Source organism: Triplophysa rosa, unplaced genomic scaffold (genome assembly GCF_024868665.1).
Source record: "Triplophysa rosa unplaced genomic scaffold, Trosa_1v2 scaffold7_ERROPOS2016172, whole genome shotgun sequence".
Taxonomy (NCBI): Eukaryota; Metazoa; Chordata; class Actinopteri; order Cypriniformes; family Nemacheilidae; genus Triplophysa; species Triplophysa rosa.
In genome coordinates this window covers 560,996-585,240 of record NW_026634815.1, presented here as the reverse complement: position 1 = coordinate 585,240, position 24,245 = coordinate 560,996, and the positions used below count along the sequence as shown (strand labels likewise).

The 24,245-nt window shown below is 42.5% G+C and overlaps 1 protein-coding gene across 2 annotated transcripts in view; it reads left to right on the top strand.

The window, feature by feature from the left end:
• The window catches only part of enpp2 (ectonucleotide pyrophosphatase/phosphodiesterase 2), a 30,279-nt gene extending 6,137 nt beyond the window's left edge, over positions 1-24,142 (top strand). The window contains exons 8-25 of one of the 2 annotated variants that reach the window (XM_057328764.1): positions 71-190; positions 871-926; positions 2,051-2,116; positions 2,686-2,758; positions 3,018-3,126; positions 6,788-6,913; positions 7,774-7,805; positions 7,993-8,120; positions 9,279-9,363; positions 9,440-9,527; positions 14,341-14,510; positions 16,975-17,110; positions 18,084-18,223; positions 18,307-18,442; positions 18,583-18,660; positions 22,860-22,992; positions 23,073-23,226; positions 23,477-24,142. In XM_057328764.1, the coding sequence (XP_057184747.1) occupies positions 71-190; positions 871-926; positions 2,051-2,116; positions 2,686-2,758; positions 3,018-3,126; positions 6,788-6,913; positions 7,774-7,805; positions 7,993-8,120; positions 9,279-9,363; positions 9,440-9,527; positions 14,341-14,510; positions 16,975-17,110; positions 18,084-18,223; positions 18,307-18,442; positions 18,583-18,660; positions 22,860-22,992; positions 23,073-23,226; positions 23,477-23,647 (2,001 nt within the window). In that variant the 3' untranslated portion in view covers positions 23,648-24,142. The remainder of the gene's footprint in view (positions 1-70; positions 191-870; positions 927-2,050; positions 2,117-2,685; positions 2,759-3,017; positions 3,127-6,787; positions 6,914-7,773; positions 7,806-7,992; positions 8,121-9,278; positions 9,364-9,439; positions 9,528-14,340; positions 14,511-16,974; positions 17,111-18,083; positions 18,224-18,306; positions 18,443-18,582; positions 18,661-22,859; positions 22,993-23,072; positions 23,227-23,476) is intronic. The other variant, XM_057328765.1, reaches the window with a different exon arrangement.
• The last annotated feature ends 103 nt before the right edge of the window (positions 24,143-24,245 follow it).

Here is a 24,245-nt window from a genome sequence, read left to right as displayed (position 1 = left end):
TAATATTGTTTCTGTTGCATTCAATATGGGTTTGCATTAATGATCTTTTCTTATTTTTGCTTTTCTGTAGGGGCTTTACCCAGAGTCGCATGGAATTGTGGGTAACTCCATGTATGACCCTGTCTTTGATGCCAGCTTTAACATCCGTGGGAAAGAAAAGCTCAACCATCGATGGTGGGGAGGACAGCCTGTGAGTTGCTTATCCATTTCTTTGATTGAAGGGATAGTTCCCCTGAAAATCATCCACAAGTCAATGTAAACATGTTGAGTTCATGTGAAAGAATATCTTAAAAAGCACATTTATGCTGAGCTATTGGTAAGGTCAGCATTTTAAGCAGTACACGTATAAAAGAACATCAAAACTGTTCGAACAAGTATCTCACTTGCGCAAGTTTTTCACACTTCAACCAGTGAAATATTAAGACACCATAAAACTGTACATAATGTCAGTGAGCTTTTTAAAGTTTGAGCTACACAAAGTTGAGAAGGGGGCGTCTCCAACACATCTGTCAACTATTATCCCAAAACAGCTGGTCTCGATTCTCAGTTTTCACTGAACTTTATTTCCTCCACTGGCACTGACTAAGCTGTGATGGTGAATGAGGCAATCTACATTAAAGATCACAGATGGAACTGACGCAGTCTGGTCACTAAAATTTGACAAGTTCTGCCAAACATTTGCGAAAGTGACTAGAGAAGGATTACGCACAAAGAACGATTGTCCCTTATTTTTTAATCGTGCTTCTGTTCCCTAGACATTTTTCAAATGAGGGACATATAATTCCTAGCAATATTAAAATAAGAAGAAACCGTTTTCCACAAAATACATAGTAGTCTGATGTATGTTTTCTCTTTTTCTTCTTTATCTAGATCTGGATCACTGCGGTGAAACAGGGAGTAAAGGCTGGAACTTTTTTCTGGCCTGTGTAAGTCAATATGATCTTGGGAACCACTCATAACACTCTAGCAACACCCTAGCAACCACATAGCGGGGGGGGGGGGGCACATTTGCGGCGACAACTTAGCACCCACCCATAACACTCTAGCATCACTCTTGTAACCATATAGCGATGCGCTAAAAACAACTTTAGCACTTGTTTAACAATGCCCTAGCAACCACACACAACACACTAGCAACACCCTGGCAACCACATTGCCATGAGCTAAAACCCATGTTAGAATTACATTTACCCATTTTGGCAAACACTTTTAGGAACACTGTAGCTCAATCTTAGCAACTGTTTAACAGTGATGCAGTGATTTTTGAACTGGCAGGTACCACTCACATTTTCTTTAGATGTTACACTACTGAAAACAGGCACTTTGGGAAAATTACACCACAATTGCACTGAGTTCAATTTCATACGAGAGAGGAAGTCACATGAAGGTTCTTGTTCTGATGTTCTCTCAGGCAAGTCCCGGGCTTGCCTAGACTGAAACACAAAGGTCCCCTCATGTGCACTCACAGAGGGCCTTCACAGACAGACAACTCAGGCTGGTTTGCTAGCAATTTTTGAGAAAGACCCTATTTAGAGACAGCAGCTCAGTCTACACTGCACGTTGAGCTCAGTGAAAATGCAACGTACCTTTCTGGAGCTATTTCCATTAGCCTCAGTGCCAGAGGAAATTGAGTTGGACATTCTTAACTAAGCCCAGAAGTTCATGGGGCCTGATGCTAATGTATAGATTTACATCATGTTAATATGAGTGCGTGTCCTGTAGAGATTAATTTAGATAATCTTTCCTGCTCTCTCGTCCCTTGGTACTCTATATAAACACAGACTGTATTGACCACATATGTACATGTGTTCCCTATAGATGTCAGATTCGAAGGTCTGCTGCGTTAACTCACCACTTGATGGCACTTTTAAAACATTTCATCCATAAACACTTTAAATGGCCCAGAATCTGAAGATCTGGCCAAAGAATGTAAAAGGGGCTATATTTAATGCATGTTGTGTGTCCATGCTGTATATAGTTTGTCTGCATTTATCCCGATATGTTTATATATGTTTATGTATATGTTATTATATGTTTATTTACATCATAGTGGGATTCAACTGGAAAGGCGAGTTCTGACAATGTTACAATGGCTTCACCTACCAGATGCAGAAAGGTCAGAATATCCCTTTGTACTCTATATTTGCAATACAATATCAAGCTAAAAACTTGTTAACTCAATATATCTTTACATCACAAAACTTAGTACAATTATAAATTATGTATTGCATTATTAATTATATATTAGATTTTTTTAGATTTAGCTTTCCTGTATGTTTGACCTATGTGGGGCAGAGTTATTATAGTTTTGTTTTCAGTTTTATTGTAGTTATTATAGTTATTAATATTTTTAATTCGATTATATTTTCATTTGTAATGTTAATTTTTGTTTAATTAAAAACAATTGTTTCTATACAAGTTATTTATTAATATTTCACTTTATTTGATATTTTTGTAATTTTTTTTGTTAACAATTTTAGTGCCTCAGCTTAAATTTATTTCAGTTAATTCCTGAGGCAACATTTCTCATTTTTGTTTGCTTTACGTTTTTCAAATAATATTCAGGCCAATATTTTATTTGATTTTAGTAAACAGAAATGTTTTAATAGTTATATTTTTTAGTAAACTTTAATAACCTCGATGTGGGGAGGGGATTGAAGGTAACAGGTGTCTGTGTTTTTTCAGGCCATATGTTTATGCAATGCATTCTGAACAGCTGGATACCTACGGCCACAAACTAGGACCCCAAAGCACTGAGGTCAGCAGAGTTTACATGAAAACACACTGAGAAGACCACCAGCTGACAGTGACTGTGTCCCTCACACCCGCTTCAAACATACACACATAAACATATAGGGTCATGTTGCAAATGTAGCAGTAATGCAAATAAACCCTCAGCCCCATAGCAGACTCGGCAAACACTGCTTACATTCACACTACAACAGCAGTGTGAGTACATTCAGACTGTGGATGTTGCTGGTGTACCTTTAATCCTGACGCTGTTTTACCATTTGCAGCTTGATGGCGCACTGAGGGAGATTGACAAGGTGATCGGACAGCTGATGGAAGGCTTGAAACAGATGAAACTGCATCGCTGTGTCAATATCATCTTGGTTGGAGACCACGGTACTACATTTAGCAGTTCTGGACGTACAATTCTATACATTTTTTTCAGTTTATTCACAGATCTATTGCAAATGTCGGTAACGCTTTAGATTACGGCCCACAATGTACCGCATAATTAAACAGAATTTAAAGCGTAACTAATTGTAATAATAAGGTACCTCTAAGGTACATACTGTATCTGTAGGTAAGGGGAACAATGTGTAAAGTTTGGGGAATTAAAAAAATTGAAAAAAATGATTTATACTGTAAGTATTTTAAAGCTAAGGGGTAATTATTTTAATATACCGTGGTATGAATGACCTGCAGTATGCTATACAACAATATTAGCGTGAACATACACTACATTTTTGTAATCACAATTTACCCATGAATAAGATACTGTGGATATTAATTAAGTATTGGGTTCTTATTTGATTATTATAGCAAACATGAAATAAGGGGAAATTATGTGCAAGCAAAACAGCACAAATGAAGCACACAGACTGTCTGTCAACTGTAAATTTGACTTCTGTGTCACAGACTGTGTGCGGAAGAACCCAAGCGCAGGCAGGCAGTGGATGAAGGGGTTAACAAAATCTTTTATTCTTACAAAAAACACAAAACAAAAACCCACTATGGGGAAAAAGACTGGAATGCAACAAAATATAAACATGAAACAAAAGACTTCCCACGAAGGGGCAAAACAAGAAAAGAACAACTAGACTTATTAATCAAAAGATAAAGACAAGACTAAACTATGACACGACATCCAAACAAGGCAAGAATCCAACAAGGTATGAACTTACAACAAGACAGGGGCACGGTACAAAGTACAATCCACGAGCACAAGACAAAGAAACAAGAGGGTATATATAGGCAAGACAAACGAGGGATAACGACATGGGGCAGGTGTGGGTAATCAAACACTCAGGGAAAGGTAACAAGGAAACGAGAGGGGCGGGGCCAATGACGAGACACTGGAGAGAACGTATATTATTGTCAAAAGGACAATAATATGTTTCTCTCCACACATAACCAAAGGCTTTGTCATGGCTCTGCTACAGGACCAAGAAAGACATGACTAAATGAAGCAGAGCCATGACAGAATCCCCCCCCTTTAATGAGCACCTCCAGGTGCTCACCAAGGGGTAGACAAACGAGACAGGGCAGACTGAGACAGTGACATGACAAGACAGAACAAGGAAAACAAAATCAGAGGCAAACAAGACAAGATAATCATGGGGTTGGGGTGACAACAAGAATAACAAACATGGGAGGGGGGGTGGGGCAAAACAAGAGTTCATGGGGGGAACAAAAGAGTCCAAGGGGGGAACAGTTCTAGTCCCCGGCTGCGCTCGAGGGCGCGTAGTCCTGGGGGACTTAGGGGGAGTCCTGGGGGGACAGTCCTTGACCCTGGGGGTCTCCTCGGGGCCGGCTTGGCTGCCGGACTAGGGACCGGCTGGAAGGCCGGCTGGACAGGGCTTGACGCCGGCTGGAAGGCCGGCTGGACAGGGCTTGACGCCGGCTGGAAGGCCGGCTGGACAGGGCTTGACGCCGGCCGGAAGGCCGACGGGACAGGGCTTGACGCCGGCCGGAAGGCCGGCTGGACAGGGCTTGACGCCGGCTGGACAGGGCTTGACGCCGGCTGGAAGGCCGGCCGGACAGGGCTTGACGCCGGCTGGAAGGCCGGCCGGACAGGGCTTGACGCCGGCTGGAAGGCCGGCCGGACAGGGCTTGACGCCGGCCGGACAGGGCTTGATGCCGGCTGGAAGGCCGGCTGGACAGGGCTTGACGCCGGCTGGACAGGGCTTGACGCCGGCTGGACGGCCGGCTGGACAGGGCTTGACGCCGGCTGGACGGCCGGCTGAATGGCCGGCTGGGACGCCGGCTGGATGGCCGGCTGGACAGGGCTTGACACCGGCTGGATCACCGGCTGGGACGCCGGCTGGATCACCGGCTGGATGACCGGCTGGGATGCCGGCTGGACCGAACTGGACGCCGGCTGCACCGGACTGGATGCCGGCTGCACCGGACTGGACGCTGGCTGCACCAGACTGGACGCCGGCTGGATTACCAGACTGGACACATGACTGGACAAAGGACTGGACACAGGACTGGACACAAGACTAGACGCCGGCTGCACCGGACTGGACCTCCCCCTCCTCGGCTTCTTCTTCCTGGACCGGCCCACAGGACATGTGGCCGGTTGCTGAGAAGTGATGGGGAGCCCGGTTAGCTCTGTACCAGAGGAGTCGGACGGGGAGTCCCACGACTCCCTTCGTCTGCGCCAGCCACGGATGCTGATGGGCGGAGGAGGAGCTGCCGGGGAAGAGGCGGACGGTGCGGCCATTCCGATGACCCCGATCTCCATGACGCGACCCTCCGGGATCGCAGGTAGGGGAGATGGATTGGATTGGGCTGAGACCCTGGGCTCCGGCCGATTCATGGCATACCTAATCATGTCCGTGAAGCCCAGCGGTCTCAGCATCCTCATCTCCTCCCGAGACAGGGGCTCATTCAGACCGCCGTTGAACAGGGCCATCTGCTCCGTCTCGTCATGGACCATCTCCCCTGCGGTCTCGAAGAATCGATCTGCGAACTCCAAGACATCGGAGTAGCCCTGTCGCAGACCGCAGAGGAGATGGGCCTGCCTGGATCGCCTTGCCTCCATCTTGCCTGCTGGGTTCAATGTTGGCTCGTGGATTCTGTCACGACCAGAGCGTGGTGGAAGAGAGAACCCAAGCGCAGGCAGGCAGTGGATGAAGGGGTTAACAAAATCTTTTATTCTTACAAAAAACACAAAACAAAAACCCACTATGGGGAAAAAGACTGGAATGCAACAAAATATAAACATGAAACAAAAGACTTCCCACGAAGGGGCAAAACATGAAAAGAACAACTAGACTTATTAATCAAAAGATAAAGACAAGACTAAACTATGACACGACATCCAAACAAGGCAAGAATCCAACAAGGTATGAACTTACAACAAGACAGGGGCACGGTACAAAGTACAATCCACGAGCACAAGACAAAGAAACAAGAGGGTATTTATAGGTAAGACAAACGAGGGATAACGACATGGGGCAGGTGTGGGTAATCAAACACTCAGGGAAAGGTAACAAGGAAACGAGAGGGGCGGGGCCAATGACGAGACACTGGAGAGAACGTATATTATTGTCAAAAGGACAATAATATGTTTCTCTCCACACATAACCAAAGGCTTTGTCATGGCTCTGCTACAGGACCAAGAAAGACATGACTAAATGAAGCAGAGCCATGACATTCTGAGTTTAGACTTTAGGATTATTTTTTTAATTGATTTTAGGATTGTTGATAAATAAAAATAAATAATTTATTTTAATTATGAGTTATTTTGATGAGTTTTAATGTGTAAAATGTGCAAAATCAATGTTGATATTTTGATAATATATAATCAAGTATTTCAAGAGTGGCTTGATTTGGATTTTTATATGGCATGCAGTGCCCTCATAAATATATATTTTTATTTTCCTTACTCTTACCCCTTTATTCCCCAAACTTTACATATTGTTCCCCTTTATCTAAAGATATGTACTGTAGATACGTTATTGTTACAATTAGTTACACTGTAAATTCTGTTTAATTATGTTGTACATTGCGGGCCGTAATCTAAAGCGTTACCCAAATGTCTCCTCTTCAGGTATGGAGGAAGCTCACTGTGACCGCACCGAGTTCCTGAGCTCCTACATGTCCAACACAGAAGATCTCATCCTAATTCCTGGCTCTCTGGGAAGAATCCGAGCCCGATATCCAAACAACTCCAAATGTTAGTAATTAAGGAGACAGAAGAAGATTCTGTCCTGTCTTGGCTACACATGTTATACTCTGCATTTGGAAATGTCAACTTTCCCTAGAATTGTGTCCAGATATACTGCTTGCAACCAGATCAAAATAGTCAAAACTAGTCATTTTATAAAAATGTTTTGCTCATTTGTATGGGACGTGGTGGTGGAGACTGGAGAGAAAAACATATTTCACGAAACTTTTTTTGTGCTTCTCTGCGCAAGAGAGCACAAAATATTCTCGGAGGAATTAAAAAAGTTTCACAAGGAAACATAGTGTTTCTCAGGGGATAGATGTTTTGTGAGGGAACACAAAAACTCTGAGATATAATATTCTCCCTTCTCATAAATGTTTCACCCCTACGTCCTTTTAGTGGAACATAGTGGGTAAAATGATAAGGAATTACAGTTTTATGACATAAGTTACATACAAGTCAACATAAAATCAAAAAAGTTACTTTCTTATTCAGATTCCTGGTGTTTCATAACATGTAATAAAGAACTAATCAGACTTTAATGACTGATGTCACTGAGGTTGAAAACATTGTTTGAGGCCTCAGCCTATCAGTAATGAGATAAATAGTTATACAGTATTTAGATCGTGGTTAATTTTCATATGATAAACGTTATGGCAATAACAGGAAATATTGATTTGATAGAGAACCAATCCGGTTTAATGAAGAGATATATGACATGGAAGAAAAATGCATGTGTAATGCATTTGTATGTTGACTCATTTGTTTGGGAGCATGTGAGTCAGAACTCTACAACAAAGCACTAAACAGCAATGTCTGTGATAAACCATATCAATATCTAATCTCATTTTTTCTCTTGTTTTGTCTAGACGATGCAAAAGCGGTTGTAGCAAATCTTACTGTGAGTAAGATTTCTCCAAAATGTTTTAATAATAATTGTCTGTTTGACATTATATAATACGAGTAGTGTATTACAGTAAACCTGACCCAATGTAAACAAGCTCTGTATTGATTAGTCAGATTAATGTTTAATGTCATTGCAGAACATGCTGCTCTACTTCACCATGCGTTTCTCTGTTCTCTTACAGTGTAAAAAGCCAGACCAGCATTTTAAGCCGTACTTGAAGCAGCACCTTCCCAAACGGCTCCATTACGCCAATAACCGCAGAATCGAGGAGATTCACTTGATGGTTGAAAGGAAATGGCACATAGCACGGTAAATGTCAACACACATAACTGCGTCTCTGTGAGGTCACTGCCTTAAATAAGAGACCCCAATACTACACTGCAAAAATAAATAAATAAAATCAAAGTTTTTTTTCTGTTTTTCCAGTAAATATATCTATGAGGTTATAAAATGGATGAGACATTTTCAAAGAAATTAAGAATATTATTTTGTTGTTTTTTAGGGATGTTTAGATATTTAACTGGAAAAATAAGACCCGATAAAGAAAATCTATTTTGCAGTGTTGTATGCTGCTCATTGGAGGTCTTCAGGAATGTACCTCTTTCACATTTTAACCACCTTCTAACCACACCGCAATCACTCATATCCAACTTTCAAATGGAGAGCTGTGACCTCTAAGGAAAACCGATGAGGTCATTGACATTAACCAACAGCTAACAGCCCGTCCACCACGGATGAGGATGCCGAAACAGAGACGGGTCCTCACGGCAGGGTCGGGACAACCTCCACTGTTTGCTTTGGCTGACAGTGAAGCCCCAATGAAAGCAAGCTTTCAGACAGCCTGGTGGAGATACAGTCTAATCTGTGGCACCAGAATGGTGAAGTGAATTACTTCTGTCACCCTGCCTGTGCTGTAGTCTATGGCATGAAGCGAGGAATTAAATCAACTTCTGGAGTTTACGAAATGAAGCAGAATATTTATGAGCAAGCCTGCTGCTAACATGTTATTTGCTTGCTGCTGGGACCGACACTTAGTGCTGGAATCACTAGATTTACTGTAGTGTCTGCCTTCCACCGAATAAAAACTGAAGTTTTAGTGTGCTACGCTCGGTCAGTTTGGCTGGTGCATAACTTTGCTCAGCATGTTCCCTTGATTCCAAATACTGGTTTATGCTAGAAAACTCAACACTGGACTTTATGTGCAGTCAGAATGATCCACACCAACATTAACGTGTCATTAACAACATTAACAAGCCATTTATATGTGACCTGATATAAAACATAAATATTTGAAATCTGTTTATAAAGTAAACATGGGAGATACAGTAATTGAAAAAAATGTAGTTTCTTACACGTTCCTCATGAGTTCATGATGTACATTTTTGGTCATTGTGAAATATAACAAAAAAGATGCAGTCCAGAGATAGAATCTGTAATAACCGCTTTGGTTATGTCTGTCTGATACAGGAAGGCCTATGAAACAAAGAGGAATCATGGAAAATGTGGGTTTGCCGGTGATCACGGATATGACAATAAGATCAACAGCATGCAGGTCTGGTTTGCTTTGGTTTCTTTGCTGTTCTTGCTTAATTTTTTGCCTTGGCGACTTACTTCGCTGTTCTTTTCAGACCATTTTCCTTGGATATGGACCGGCTATCAAATTCAAGACAAAAATACCACCGTTTGAGAATATTGAGCTTTACAATGTCATGTGTGGTGAGAACATTTTCTATTCTTCATGCCGTAGACTGAAGTTCTTGACCACCACATTAAAACTTAATTTTGAGTTTTAATTCAAAATCATCTTTCATTAAAGATTTATCCTACATAAATTTTAAATAGATTTTCATTTTCAAGTTTTATGAAATTTTACGGTTTTATTAACAGATTTTTCACACATTTTTGAAATACAGTCAAAAACCTTCAAATTACAAAAAAAGACAGCAAATTTACAAAAAAAAAAACAGGATAACATTTAATTTTACAGGGATTTTTTACAGTATATTTCTGGTGCCCCAGCTGCTGGAAAATGTCATTTTTCACAGGATTTTTTTACAGTCTATTTTTGAAATACGGTCAAAAACAATCAAATTACAGAAAAAGACATCAAATTTACAAGAAAAACAGAGAAAACCATTTTTACAGGAAAAACGTCTTGGTTACGGATGTAACCTCGGTTCCCTGATGGAGGGAACGAGACGTTGTGTCGAACCGACAGAATGGGGTTTGTCTTGAGAACCTATCATCTTCTGAGTATTTAGAAAAGGCCAATGAAAATTGGCGAATGAAATTTGCATGCTGGACTCCTCCCCGGATGTCCGGGTATAAGAGGGAAGCCGGCGTGCTCATTCATTCACCTTTGGTCTGAGGAGCCTTAAGCATCCTCCCCCGACCGCTGGGGTGGGCGGCCAGTGTTGTGGCATGAGGGACACAATGTCTCGTTCCCTCCATCAGGGAACCGAGGTTACATCGTAACCAAGACGTTCCCTTTCTGTCTGTCTCTCGACGTTGTGTCGAACCGACAGAATGGGGTTCCTATGTAAGACACCACAGCACTGAGCCGCGTCACAATCTCTAGCGGAGCGACGTTGACTGGCCTGGGCGAGTCAGACGAAGACGCCAACGCGAAATTATGACCATCCATTGGAGAGGAAGGGGGACCCAGAGCTTTACCACAAAGTTGGGAAGCCCCTGCCACCGGCCGTCACGGGCGAGGCCTAGTTCTCTAAATGGCGAGAAGCCGCCCGGCACCGTAAGGGCCACTGGGTAAGCATTATTCCCCCCCAGGGGAAAAACGCTGCAGAGACCACTACCTACCGTAGGGAGGAATTAGTGGAGACACCACATGGTCTCACCAACAGGGGAGAACTCATGGGAAAATGTGCGGACTGCAGGAGTTAACCGCAAGGTGGGAGTCCACCTAGGGAGGTCATGGGTTGCCGAGGTAGGAACCATTCATGAGGATACATCAGACGGAACAGCCCACGGAGGGGGGGTTACCACGTCTGGAGCACTAGGTCCGGTTAGAGCTATGTGGGAGATAACTCAACTGTTCCCCGGCCTAAGGGGGCAGGGCTGCTCTGCCCAGCCTGCCCCGAGGAAGGTGCTAGACATGGATAAAATGCCTGTTCTTTACCCAGTGGGGGAAACAGGGGAGGCGTAATAGCCGCTGATCCCCCTAAGGAAGGGGGAAGGGCTTTCGCAGGCGTATACCCTACCGGCTGCCGGTCCTACACCTTGCCAGGATGCGGGCTGACAACGGTTCCGCGCGTAGGTATTAGAACCTCACGGAGTCGTTGGGCATAGCCCAACCCGCAGCTCTGCAGATGTCTACTAGAGAGGCGCCCTGAGCCAGTGCCCATGAGGAGTGTGCCTCACTCCCAATGGGCAGGGGCGAATTGAGATCGGTATGCCCTAACGAGGGCATCCACGTTCTAGTGCGCCAGCCTCTGTTTGGAGACAGCCCTCCCTTCTGCTGACCTCCGAAACAGACAAAGAGCTGCTCAGAGTTTCTGGGCTCTGCGTGCGGTCCAAGTAGAGGCGCAGTGCGCGTACTGGACACAACATGGAAAGGTTGGTTCTTCCTCCCCGGTGGGGAGCACCTGCAGGTTCACCACCTGGTCTCTCGGAAGAGTGGTGGGAACTTCGAGCACGTAGCCGGGGCGGGGTCTCAAGATAACGTGAGAATCCCGGCCCCGAGTTCTAGGCAATCTGTGGACACGGAGGGTGCTTGCAGATCCCCTACCCTCTTGGAGGTGAGCGCCATCAGGAAAGCCGTCTTTATCAAGACTGAGAAAGAGCGGCAACCCCGAGAGGCTCGAAGGGGGCGGGGCCTCTTGAGGCCCGCCACCTAGCTCGCAAGAGGGTACGGAGGTGTTAGAGCAAATTTCCTTTCTAAAAGAGCAAATTTCTCCAGCGTGGCATGTCCCGCTGTTCTCTTGGGTGCAACACACTCATCGAGGAGGGGGACGGACACGATATCTGCTTCCAGTACGCTGGGGCAGATATTGTGGATACGTCCTGCCCGCACTGCGGGCGGCTGACGATTCAGACGTTGCATCACGGGTGGTTGTGTTCCCACGGGACTCAGCCACCACCTTGTCTGCTTCCCGTTCCGTGACGGCAGGACTACGGCCCTGCCGCCCGCTACGGCGAGCAGCGAGGGTGATATGAGGATTACTGTGAGCGCTAATCCGTCAGCCACTGGCTCGCGGACCGTTCGCACCTCGCTTTGCTCGTCTGACCATTCCCCATAAGACGGTCCGCCGTCTTATTCCTCAATTACGTATCGGACACGGTACGTGATGATGAGGTGTCTGTTGCAGCATCGGAGGGTGACTTACTGGCATCAGACTCCGACAATTCCTTGAAGCTCCCTCCCTCGGGGGGTCGAGATCAGGAAGAAGCGGATGTCGAAATGTCAGCCATGCTTTCCCGGTGCCGCCGGCTTTGGGTTGCGGTGCGCCGCACTGCCTCTCCCAACGCTCGCGGCTGGATACACGGTTCTTCGGGCTTGAGAGCGGCTCCAAGCCGCACTCGCCCTCAGTGCCGTGTTCCCCCGGAAGTGCATGAGGAACCTAGTACGACCTGGAACGCCCCCTTCGGCGCGTACACGTCAACTAGTTCCATCACCCTTTCTTCCCTCGATGGTGGGGTGATACTGTCGAGCCGCAGTTCTCGACAGTAAAGAAGCAGTCCTCCCGTGCCGCGACTCGGCCGTCGAGTCCCGTGCACCGTCTGCTTCCCAGCAGCCCTGGTCCTCTTCGACGCCCTCCAGTTCTGGCGCCCCCCACTCAGGCGGCCCCCCTGGAAGAGACAGCGAAGAGGAGATCATCGCCCCATCAGCAGCCGCGGCGAAAGCAGAAGCGGCCCTCATGGGAAGACCTCAGGGGGCTCTGAGCAGCTCTTTGTCTGTTTTGGAGGTCAGCAGAAGGGAGGGCTGTCTCCAAACAGAGGCTGGCGCACTGGATCGTGGATGCCGTCGTTATGGAATACCGATCTCAAAATTGCCCCTGCCTGTTGGGAGTGAGGCACACTCCTCATGGGCACTGGCTCAGGGCGCCTCTCTAGCAGACATCTGCAGAGCTGCGTGTTGGGCTATGCCCAACAACTCCGTGAGGTTCTAATACCTTCGCGCGGAACCGGTGTCAGCCCGCGTCCTGCAGGGCAACGTGTAGGACCGGCAGCCGGTAGGGCGTACACCTGCGAAAGCCCTTCCCCCTTCCTGTAGGGGGATCAGCGGCTATTACGCCTCCCTTCTTTCCCCACTGGGTAAAGAACAGGCATTCCATCCATCACTAAGCACCTTCCTCGGGGCAGGCTGGGCAGAGCAGCCCTGCCCCCTTAGGCCGGGGAACAGTTGAGTTATCTGCCACATAGCTCTAACCGGACCTAGTGCTACAGACGTGGTAACCCCCCTCCGTGGGCTGTTCTGTCTGATGTATCCTCATGAATGGTTCCCACCTCGGCAACCCATGACCTCCCTAGGTGGACTCCCACCTTGCGGTTAACTCCTTAGTCCGCACATTTGTCCATAAGTTCTCCCCTCTTGGCGAGACCATGTGGTGTCTCCACTATTCCTCCCTACGGTAGGTAGTGGTCTCTGCAGCATTTTTTCCCCAAGGGGGAGTAATGCTTACCCAGTGGCCCTTACGGTGCCGGGCGGCTTCTCGCTGGTTAGAGAATTAAGGCCTCCGCCCGTGACAGCTGGTGGCAGGGGCTTCCCATCTTTTCACAAAAGCTCTCGGACCCCCTACCTCTCCACTGGACAGTTACAATTTCGCGCTAGCGCTTACGTCTGACTCGCCCAGGCCAGTCAACGTCACTCCGCTAGAGATTGTGATGCGGCTCAGCGCTGTGGCGTTTTCCATAGGAACCCCAATCTGTCAGTTCGACACAACGTCAAGAGACCGACAGAAAGGGAACATCTTGGTTACGGATGTAACCTCAGTTCCCTGATGGAGGGAACGAGACGTTGTGTCCTCATGCCACAACACTGGCCGCCCACCCCAGCGGTCGGGGGGATGCTCTCAGGCTCCTCAGACCGAACGGTGAATGAATGAGCACGCCGGCTTCCCTTTTATTCCCTCCATCAGGGAACTGAGGTTACATCCGTAACCAAGACGTTACTGCCAATAATTGAATTTCCTTGTATATCATCTGAGGCAGGTTTTAGAGGGTTGCCTGACTAATATAAATTCATACATTGCCATGGTGCTTCATATGTATTACCTGTAGTTTCCTCTACTTCAGTTTATTAATTTCGTTGTAGTTGTTGACACAATTTCAGCTGTAAACTCACTTAATGCAGTTTCTTGGTTTCATCGAATATAGGGAAAATATTATATAAATGTAATAAAAAAAGTTAAATGGATTTAATTGAAATGGCATGGCAAACCTACAAACAGAATGTGGCATCTACGGCGGCAGGTAGCCCAGTCGCACATGAACATGACGTACTAGTCAACTTTATTTATATTACAATTCATTGTTTAAAGCTTCTCACAGATCTTTTTTCATTCCTCTCCAGATCTGCTTGGCTTGAAACCGGTTCCTAATAACGGTACCCACGGTAGCCTTAATCAGCTTTTGAGGAGCCCAGTGTACATACCCACCATGCCTGAAGAAGTGTCCAAACCAAACCCTGCAGGTCCAATCACGGCTCTTACGGGTGACCTGGGCTGTACCTGTGAAGACAAGGTCAGCAATAAAGTATTTTCACAGCACAATAAACCATCTAAACATTTCTGTTATACATTTCTTTTCTAATCGCTTCAAAGCTTGATTGATGACAAGTAGCATGGTTTCTGAAGACCCCTAAACTTGGGTTTATAAACTTTTCAAAAAAATATACATCTTTTATTTAACATTTTTTATTGGCCACATAATAAGCCACAAACACTTACATTGTAGCAGAGGTGGACAGTAACGAAGTAAATTTACCTATACTGTACTTAAGTACACTTTTTGAGTATCTGTACTTTACTTGAGTATGATTTTTTCTGAGTACTTGTACTTTAACTTCACTACATTTGAAAGACAAATATCATACTTTTTACTCCACTACATTTATAAAAAGGTCCAAAAGTAGAAAATGGTTTCTATGCAGCGGGGTTTCCTGTGTGCGCAATTTATCTGGCTTGCACTGCCAGGACCTTTTACTGTTGCCAAGTATTTCAGTTTTTCTATGCTCACCGTTTTCCGGCAAGCTTTGAATGGCCATTTGTCAGATTTTTTAACGCAACTCTGGGATCTTCCCCGCTAAACTAATGTAAACGTAGGCGCTGCTACACCATTGATAGCTCTCTAAAAAGACAAATAGAACAATAAAAGATGAAAAAGGCACATGTTAAAGTGTGGCGTAATCATCTGTGGGTTACGATCAGTCAAAGAACATAGAAACATCGTCATGAAAATGATCGGCATAACAGCTAAACGGTAAATAATCATCACATACACCTTGAGCTACGCGTGCGTGTTAACTTCTGATTTGCTGCTATATCATTTAAAGCGATTTGGAAAATGAATGATGTTTTTACTGAAGTAACTATAGTTGAAGTATTCCTGTTGAAATAAAAACTATAGAACCCTGCCCAAAATACAACAGAAAATGTAATGGATTTAATGGTTATAATGGGAATTGTACTATGGATACTTGTTGTCTACTTCTATGTGATGGATTCTATTGGTGGGATGGTATCCTATTGAAATAAAACCCAAAACACACTACAAAGAGGAATTTAATTAAAAAATCTCATTCTAGTTAAAAAATTCATTGTTTTGGCAGGGATGGTATTTGCAGTAAAACCACAGTATCCACAAATTTACCATTTTCTATATATAGGAACCATACTCCAATTAATAATCTTTAGTAAAACCACAGCAACTAAACATACCATAGTTTCGTTATACTAGCTATAGTTTATGTTTGTAGTGAAATTATGGCAATACAAATGGTAATAAATCCAACAAACACATGGCTTCTACACTTTACTATTTACAGTACAAGAACCTTACTACTTACTGGTAAATTGCTGCTAAAACTGGTAAAGGGAATATACAAAATAAAAGAACACTGCTGATAAATACATATAGGCCAAGGGGGCTAATGAGGATAATTAGGCTAAATGATCATACAGGATTATATCTAAACTAAACATATATGTGCTAAACATATGCATCTCTTAAAAGAGTTGCTCACTGCAAAATTAGCCCCCATTGACTTTCCATAGTAGGAATAAAAATTACTATGGAAAGTCAATGGGGGCAAATTTTGAAGTGAACTACTCCTTTAATACAACTGATACTGTGAGCTACTCAGTGTATTCAGTAGGTTGCTTTAGAGGCATAAGGTATACGACAATAAAACAATGCACAACTGACATAGAGGAAATTTACTTTTAATACTTGAGTACTTTTAAAAGCATGTACTTCTGTACTTTTACTTAAGTAAGAATCTGTCTTTACAACTTTTACTTGTAGTGGAGTAATATTTGACCAGTAGTATCTGTACTTTCACTCAAGTAAGGAAGTTGTGTACTTCGTCCACCTCTGCATTGTAGTAGAGCCATATACTGTATAAGAACCAGATTATCATACAGACTTTGGGGGCGGTCTTGTTTGATCCAGTAAGTAACTGGCAACCACATAGCAACACCCTGACAACCAAATTGTTTCCCGGTTGAGTGGTGGCATTCACATTGTCTTTAAATAATGTTAAAATGTAGTTATTTGAATTTTACTGTTGTTTAGAACATTTTAATGATTTTATTTAAGTAAAGAGATATTCGTATTTACTATATTCTTATCCAGATATGACTGTTCAGTCTCACACACTATTAAAGTTACAATCCAAGTAGAAAAGTAATTGCTGAAACCTAAAATCTTGTAGAAGCTCTTTGCTTCATGTACATGTCCTCATGCATTTATCAGGAACTGTTGTTGCATGTTTAATGTCATTTCTTCGATCCTGCTCATAATTGTGGCCGGCTGCCATTGCTTTTCTCTTGAGCTGCTTAGATTGTTTCGACAATTCGGCTCTCCTAAATCATAGTAATCGCTTCGAAAGACTAAAGTGTTTCCTCCCCCTGCCTCTGAAAGTGCTTTTGCCTTCTGCTCAGATGTAGATCTCTTGCTGGAGGTTTTCACCTTTAATCTTTTGCAGTTGCGTTCAAAAAGTAGGGGGCAGAGGGCATTGAAAGTGACCCTTGTAAGAGGCTATAACCTGGAGTCACTGTGGCTCTGTCTGTTACAGAACAAAGTGGAAGAGCTCAATCAACGACTGAGACAAGTTATTGATGGTAATGCCCTCTCGCCTTCTCCCGAGAATGACAAAAAGCCTTTTTATGTACATTTAACTTACACTGTTGTTGTTTTATTATAAAAATGAAAATTCTGTCAAATTATAATGACTTACTTTCTTTTTTGCGGGGTGTCATGTGATTATTAAAGCCATACAATAACTTTGTTAAATATACAAAACAAGATACATGTTTCATTTTTATTTTACATTTACATTAACATTTTACCCTCTGTCATTGTAGCTCATTGTAGCCCATTCACACCAAGAATTATAAATAAGACGACGATTACATTAGCATCCACAAAAAAACAGCTGTTATGTTTATTCTAAGCATGTATGCTGTAGTTTCATATTTTTAAAGCACAAGCCTTTTACATTCAAATGGATTTTAATAGTGTTCCTAACATAAACGTTCCTCTGTATTGCTAGTGTAGTGCACTCCACAATGTTTATTTTATTTTATTTTTATGATTATCTTGGTGTGAATGGGCCAAAAATTGTGACAGAATTTCCCTTTGTGGTTGATCTATCCCTTTAATATGTTTGTGTCTGCGCTGCGCTACCAGAAGACTATCATCATTTTTCTTTATACTTTATACTCTATATATTATTATAAAAAAATCTGTCTTCATTTACTCACCCTAGAGTTATTCCAGATCTGTATAATTTGTTTTGTTCTGATGAACACAGAGAAAGATATTTGGAAGAATGCTTGTAACCAAACCGTGCTGGGGCACTTTTGACTACCATTGTAATGTTTCCTACTATGATAGTCGATGGTGCCCCAGAACTGTTTGGTTACAAGCATTCTTCCAAATATTTTTTCTGTGTTCAACCAAACAAAGACATTTATACAGATTTGGAACATCTTGAGGGGGACTAAATGAAGACAGAATTTGGGTTGGACTGTTCCTTTAAGCTATTCCTCTTGTTATATTTATTGTAATCAGATTTTTCTTTCTCTTTTTTAGACAGCAGGAATCTTCCGTATGGTCGGCCAGCAGTCATGTTCCGCACCAAATACTTCATCCTCCATCACAGTGACTACATTAGTGGCTACAGTGAAGCCATTTCAATGCCTCTCTGGACGTCTTACACTGTTTCAAAGCAGGTACACTGTCAGGCTTTGGTTACTTCACAAAACACATTGAACAGGGTTTGAGTTCTGAAGTGAACTCTGTCCGTTTCGTGTAGGTGGATTTTACCCCCCTCCCAGAGTCTCTCAGTAACTGCATTCGGCCTGATATCAGAGTTCCTCCAGCATATAGTCAGTCCTGTTCAAGCTATCGGGCAGACAAGCAGATCTCTTATGGCTTCTTATATCCACCTCGTGAGTCTCCCTTTCTCCTTTTTCAATGTGATTCTTTTACTTTGCTTGTGCAGATTCAGTGTGAGTCTGTCAGTCATAGACGTTAAGTCAACATTGTCAAAAAGCTGTTTTTAATTTGTTCATGGTGCTTTCATTGACAGAGCTGTCCTCCAATCAGGATGCAAGATATGATGCTGTTCTCATTACCAACACTGTACCGATGTACCCAGCATTCAAGCGTAAGTGCTCCTTTAAGGGGCGATTCATATTTTGCATCTAAACACCCACAGAAAATGCGAGCCGCACTGCCTTCTCCTTTTTTTTCCAAAGCGCCTAGGAGTTTGCACTCTCCTGCGTCTGTCGTTGCTAAGCAACCATTGGCCACGCTAGCCATGAGACGAGAAGGTATAAACAAAGGATATATGGATTATATGCACTGAAAATACCTTGCAATAACTCTGCACAGCAAAATCGCCAGTGTTAAAAAGGGTCAAATTAACTCTCACAGTGTTTATATAATCCACACTTTGAGAGTGTGGATTACTGTATATATACACCGTGAGTGTTAATTTGACCCTTTTTAACACTGGCCATTTTACTGTGTGCTACTACATTTATTTATGCTGTGATCATCTGTGTCTCCATCTTCACCGGTTGTCTATATTGGTTGGTTGGTTCTTGTCACATGACCTGCAGTGCTCGTGCGGCATTCTGAAAAGTTGAAATATTCTCATCTCAATGCGGCGCTGACGCGCCTAGAAAAATGAGCGTGTTGTGACAGCGTCGCTCCCTATTTGAGCACGCTTGTCGCGCGTCTACATTTACAATACTGAATTTGCAGGTGCCAAAGACGCGAAATGTGAATGGCCACTAAGACATTCAATGATCCTGTTGAATTGGCCAAAATCACACCTTCAATTGCCTAATCTCTCAATGATCAAAGGTGATGTGTTATTTTTTCCATGTTAAAATACTTCCTCCTTTCCCAAGTGAAGGCATATATCTACACAGTGTGTCTGGCAGTAAAACTAATGCCAAGTTGATGTTGCGGGATTACATCTCAAGTTTGGTTTGACAAGTTTATGAGTTTAATCTGATTTACAACATGCTGAAATGCTTAGTGATAGTTCACCCTAAAGCAGGGCCGGCTCTAGGCATGGGCAGGGGTGGGCTGAGCCCACCTAAATGTCTGCCTTGCCCACCCAATGAGAATAAAAAAATAACACCAAAAATTGCAGTATAACATCTATATAATTACTAAATAAAAGGCAATAATCAACAATAATTATTTTAGTTTTAATCTTCTGTAATTAATGGCTGTTTTTATATTTATAACATAAATCATTTAAAGGGGTACTTCACTCAAAAATGAAAATTCTGTCATAATTGACTCCCATAGTAGGAAAAATTACTTTATCATTTTTTTTGTTCTGTTGAACACAAACAGTTCTGGGGCACTTTTGACTACCATTGTATTTTTCCTACTATGGGAGTCAATGGGGAGCAAGATCTGTTTAGTTATAAGCATTCTTCCAAATATCTTTCTCTGTGTTCATCAGAACAAAGACATTTATACAGATTTGGAACAACTCGAAGGTGAGTAAATGATGACAGAATTTTCATTTTTGGGTGAAGTATCCCTTTAAATTCTGCATGTATTGCAGTCATATATTGCAGTGTTTGTTGAATTCCAAGACTGACAGTCCTCAAGAGTGAGCGATATAAAAGATTAGTTTTGTGTTGTTTAAAACTACAATATGAACTTGTTTTTGTGCGATGTTTCAGTTTTAAAAACGCAGATCATCTTTTCTGTTGTTTTCTCCAGTTCGTTTTGTTATTTCTTATTATACAGTTAATTTTTATATGAAATTTGGGAAAAAATGAAAATACTCTTGAAATGGTCTCTTAATTTTTTTATATACTGTGTGTGGTTGTGGTATATACCCACCCAGGATATCTGCTAGCCCACCCTTCTGCACTTGGCAGGAAACGGGCCTGCCCAAAAGTGAAAATTCTGTCATCATTTACTCACCCTCATGTAATTTTAAACCTTAAAAAAAAACCTTTTTAAAAGAAAATCTGACTCTCTTTCCTCAGAACACAAAAGAAGATATTTTGAAGAAAGTTGGTAATCAAACAGCGCTGGCCCCTATGTCTTCCAATGCAAATCAATTGGTGCCAGTTAACAACATTCTTCAAAATATCTTTTTTTGTGTTCTGCGGAAGAAAGAAAGTCATACAGGTTTGAAATGACAAGAGGGTGAGTAAATGATGACAGAATTTCACTTTAAGTCACGTAAGTCGGAAGCTTTTTCTCTAAAACATGTGGGCTGAAGCTGATAGTGTTTAACTTCAAGAGAGTATTGAATTACAGTCTCTAAGGGCAGGTCTTGTGTACGCTTAGTATGTAGAGTGTGTGGTCCGATGGGGTTGATTTCAGTTTTGCCTTCCTGAGGTCTGGTTGACATTAAACAACGAACGACCACCAGCAAGGTCTGCCGGGCTGGTTTGTATCTTTTAGGAAGTGATTAGTTTTGCTTAGCCATAATGTCCCCCAGCAGCCCTTACGAAATAAGCCTGAAAGGAAATTAAACGTGTGCGTGTCTTTGTGTGTTTGCTCTGCTGTCTATGTGTGGAACAGAAAGCGGTGTGTGTGTGTGGCCTGTGGTGAGCCTCCATTTGAAATCAGGTCACTGTATGAGAGCCACCTCTGTTTTGGATGAAGCGACTGCACACACACACGATGTATCTAGAGGAAATTTGTCCTTTCATAGACACCCACACAAAATAACAAGCACAGACACTTAAAACACCACACACACAGATTCATGAACATTGGCGCTTAGATCTGCAGCCTCTTTGGAAATCTGTATACAATGTGTACGGAGGGTTTGGCAGTTAAGAGCACAATGCTGGATGCTGTGTCTGCTTTAGATTAGCTGTGCTGTGCTCAGGCTGTTAGCACAACCACCACCCGCAGAGAGACACAACTTTCTCTCTTTCATACTCAACCAGATACCTTCTGAGGTCTCCTGACCTCTGGGAACAGATAGTGCGTAATTGCAAATTACCGATCACTTTCATCCTAAGTGACATATATCCTTGTCCCACCTGGGGTTAGAGCCAGGGTGCAAATTAGGGAGAGGGGGATGTTGACACCTTTATTTCAATTTTGAACTTTTCCAAGAGAAATCGAAACAAATGGTTAGGGGAAGTGATAGAGCAATATCTGCTAGGCTGATGTTAAGATGATTTATATTTATTGGGTTTTATTGGCTTCAGATGATAATTATTCCTTATTGTCCTACAGAAGTGGAAGTTTTCATGGTGTCCACAAACTCAACAGACCGCCATTGTTCATTGTGTTTTTTAAAGATCCTTTTTCTCATTTGTTCACTCTCGTGTTGTTTGAAACCTGTATGACTTGCTTCTGCAGAACACAAAAGATACTTTGAAAAATGTTGGTAAACGAACACCATTGGCACCCATTGACTTCCACTGTATGGACACAAAACCACTTACACATTTCTCAAAACATCATCTGATGTATTCCACAGAAGAAAGAGTCATATACAGGTTATGAAAGGCATGGATAAATGATGACAGAATGTTTTATTTTTGGATGACCTATCCTTTAAACCAATGGTTCTCAAGGTGTTTCGTTGTAAGGCCCCCTTGTGTGAAGACTTATAATCTTAAACTTATAATTTTAATTAAACCAAAAACAGATTCAGTTATACAATGCTGGAACATTGATTCTTTTTGTTGGTGGTCTTATTTTTCTGATGCTTGATTGCATATTATCTCTGAAACATTTCTGTATTTCATAAAATGCACAAAATCTGTGCTCCTCCTGGATCCATTTTGAGGTCCCCAGTTTGAGAACCACTGCTTGAAACCCAGGAAACACAGATAGCTGTGTGTCATTTTTTGGAGGATCTATTGACAGAAATGCAATATAATATACATAACTATGTCTTCAGGTGTGTTTAAAGACCTTACATAATGAAGCGTTATGTTTTTCTTACCTTAGAATGAGTTATTTCTATCTGCATACACCGCGGGTCCCCTTACATGGAACTGCCATGTTGTGTCTACAGAAGACCTAAACGGACAATCTGCTCTACAGAGCACGTTTCGTAAAAACGTTATCTCATTCGGGAAAGAAGCGAAAATGTGATGACATGTTCTGTGTCAGCCACCGTAGTGCTTCGAAAGGGAGGGGGAGGGGTGGAGTGAGCCGTTGGTTGCAATTCACAAGCACACAGCTAAATTTCACACTCTTGACCTTTTGTAAATCGCTTTGAATAAGTGTCTGCCAAATGCATAAATGTAAACGTTATCTGTTATTAAAAAACTGCATGTACAAACCATGCTTAATCCATCTTTTTTGTTCTTTGTACTGCTCTTTCTCTCCATCTGTGTTTGGCTGTTTAAGGTGTTTTGGGCTACTTCCAGAAAGCTCTTGTGAAACGTTACGCCAGTGAGAGAAATGGAGCGAATGTGGTCATCGGCCCCATCTTTGACTTTGACTACGATGGTCTTAGAGATTCAGCAGAGAAAATAAACCAGTACGTTTTTGAACTGTGGCTCATACATGAACGTATATTAATGCATTGCTTTGAGTATTTGAATCTTTATTTAATTGCAGATATTCCACTGGATCTGTGCCAATCCCCACCCATTACTACATTGTGGTTACGAGTTGTCTGGATTACACACATACTGTTGACTCCTGTGTTGGTCCTCTCAGTGTTTTCTCTCACATACTTCCTCACCGACTGGAAAATGATGAGACCTGTAATGTAAGTTGGAGACCTCTATAATGAATACACATTCATAATGAAAGGAAGGCAAACGTCGACACATATAGCAAACAATCGTCAACAACATAAAAATAGATTTCTGTCAACTAAGATGAGTGATCAAAGACATGTGTGATTGATAGTATACAGCACAATAAGGCTGAAAATATCCAGGATTATTTATTTAAAATAGAAGTGGGATCATTTGAGTCTGTAATCAATATTAAACACATTTCTGCCCACATCTCAGAGTTCAGAGGACGAGTCAAAGTGGGTGGAGGATCTAATGAAGACGCACACAGCACGTGCACGAGATGTGGAGTTACTTACAGGACTGGACTTTTATCGTCGGACAAGCAGGACCTATGAGGAGATCCTTTTTCTAAAGACCTATTTACACACATATGAGAGCGAGATCTAAACCACTGTATCGATACTTCTGCATCCTGACATAGTTAGGTGTATATTTTTATACAAGCTATCATATTTATTGTTCTTTCTTTGTTAATCTTTTATTTTCCCCCTTAAAGTTCACCCAGAAATAAAAATTCCGTCACCATTTACTCACCCTCTTGTCATGTCAAACCTGTATGAGTTTCTTTCTTCCGCAGAACACAAAAGAAGATATTTTGAAGAACGTTGTTGACCAAACAGCGATGGAATCCATTCACTTGCATTGGTTTTGTGTCCATACAATGGCTGCCACTGCTGTTCGGTTATCAACATTCTTCAAAATAGTTTATTTTGTGTTCTGCTGAAGAAAGAAAGCCATCGAGGTTTGAAATGACAAGTCGGTGAGTAAATGATAACAGAATTTTCATTTTTGGGTGAACTATCCCTTTAATGTCAATGAATCATACGCATGAATGGACCATCAGGTTCTTTATTGAATGTTGTAATAAAATTGTAAAAATGTTCTGTGTTTGTTATTGTGATTTGTTTAATGTTATGTTTAATGTGCTGAATGTAACCAAATGGGACAGGTTTCTGTACTGTAAACAGTATTTAAACTTGTTTCA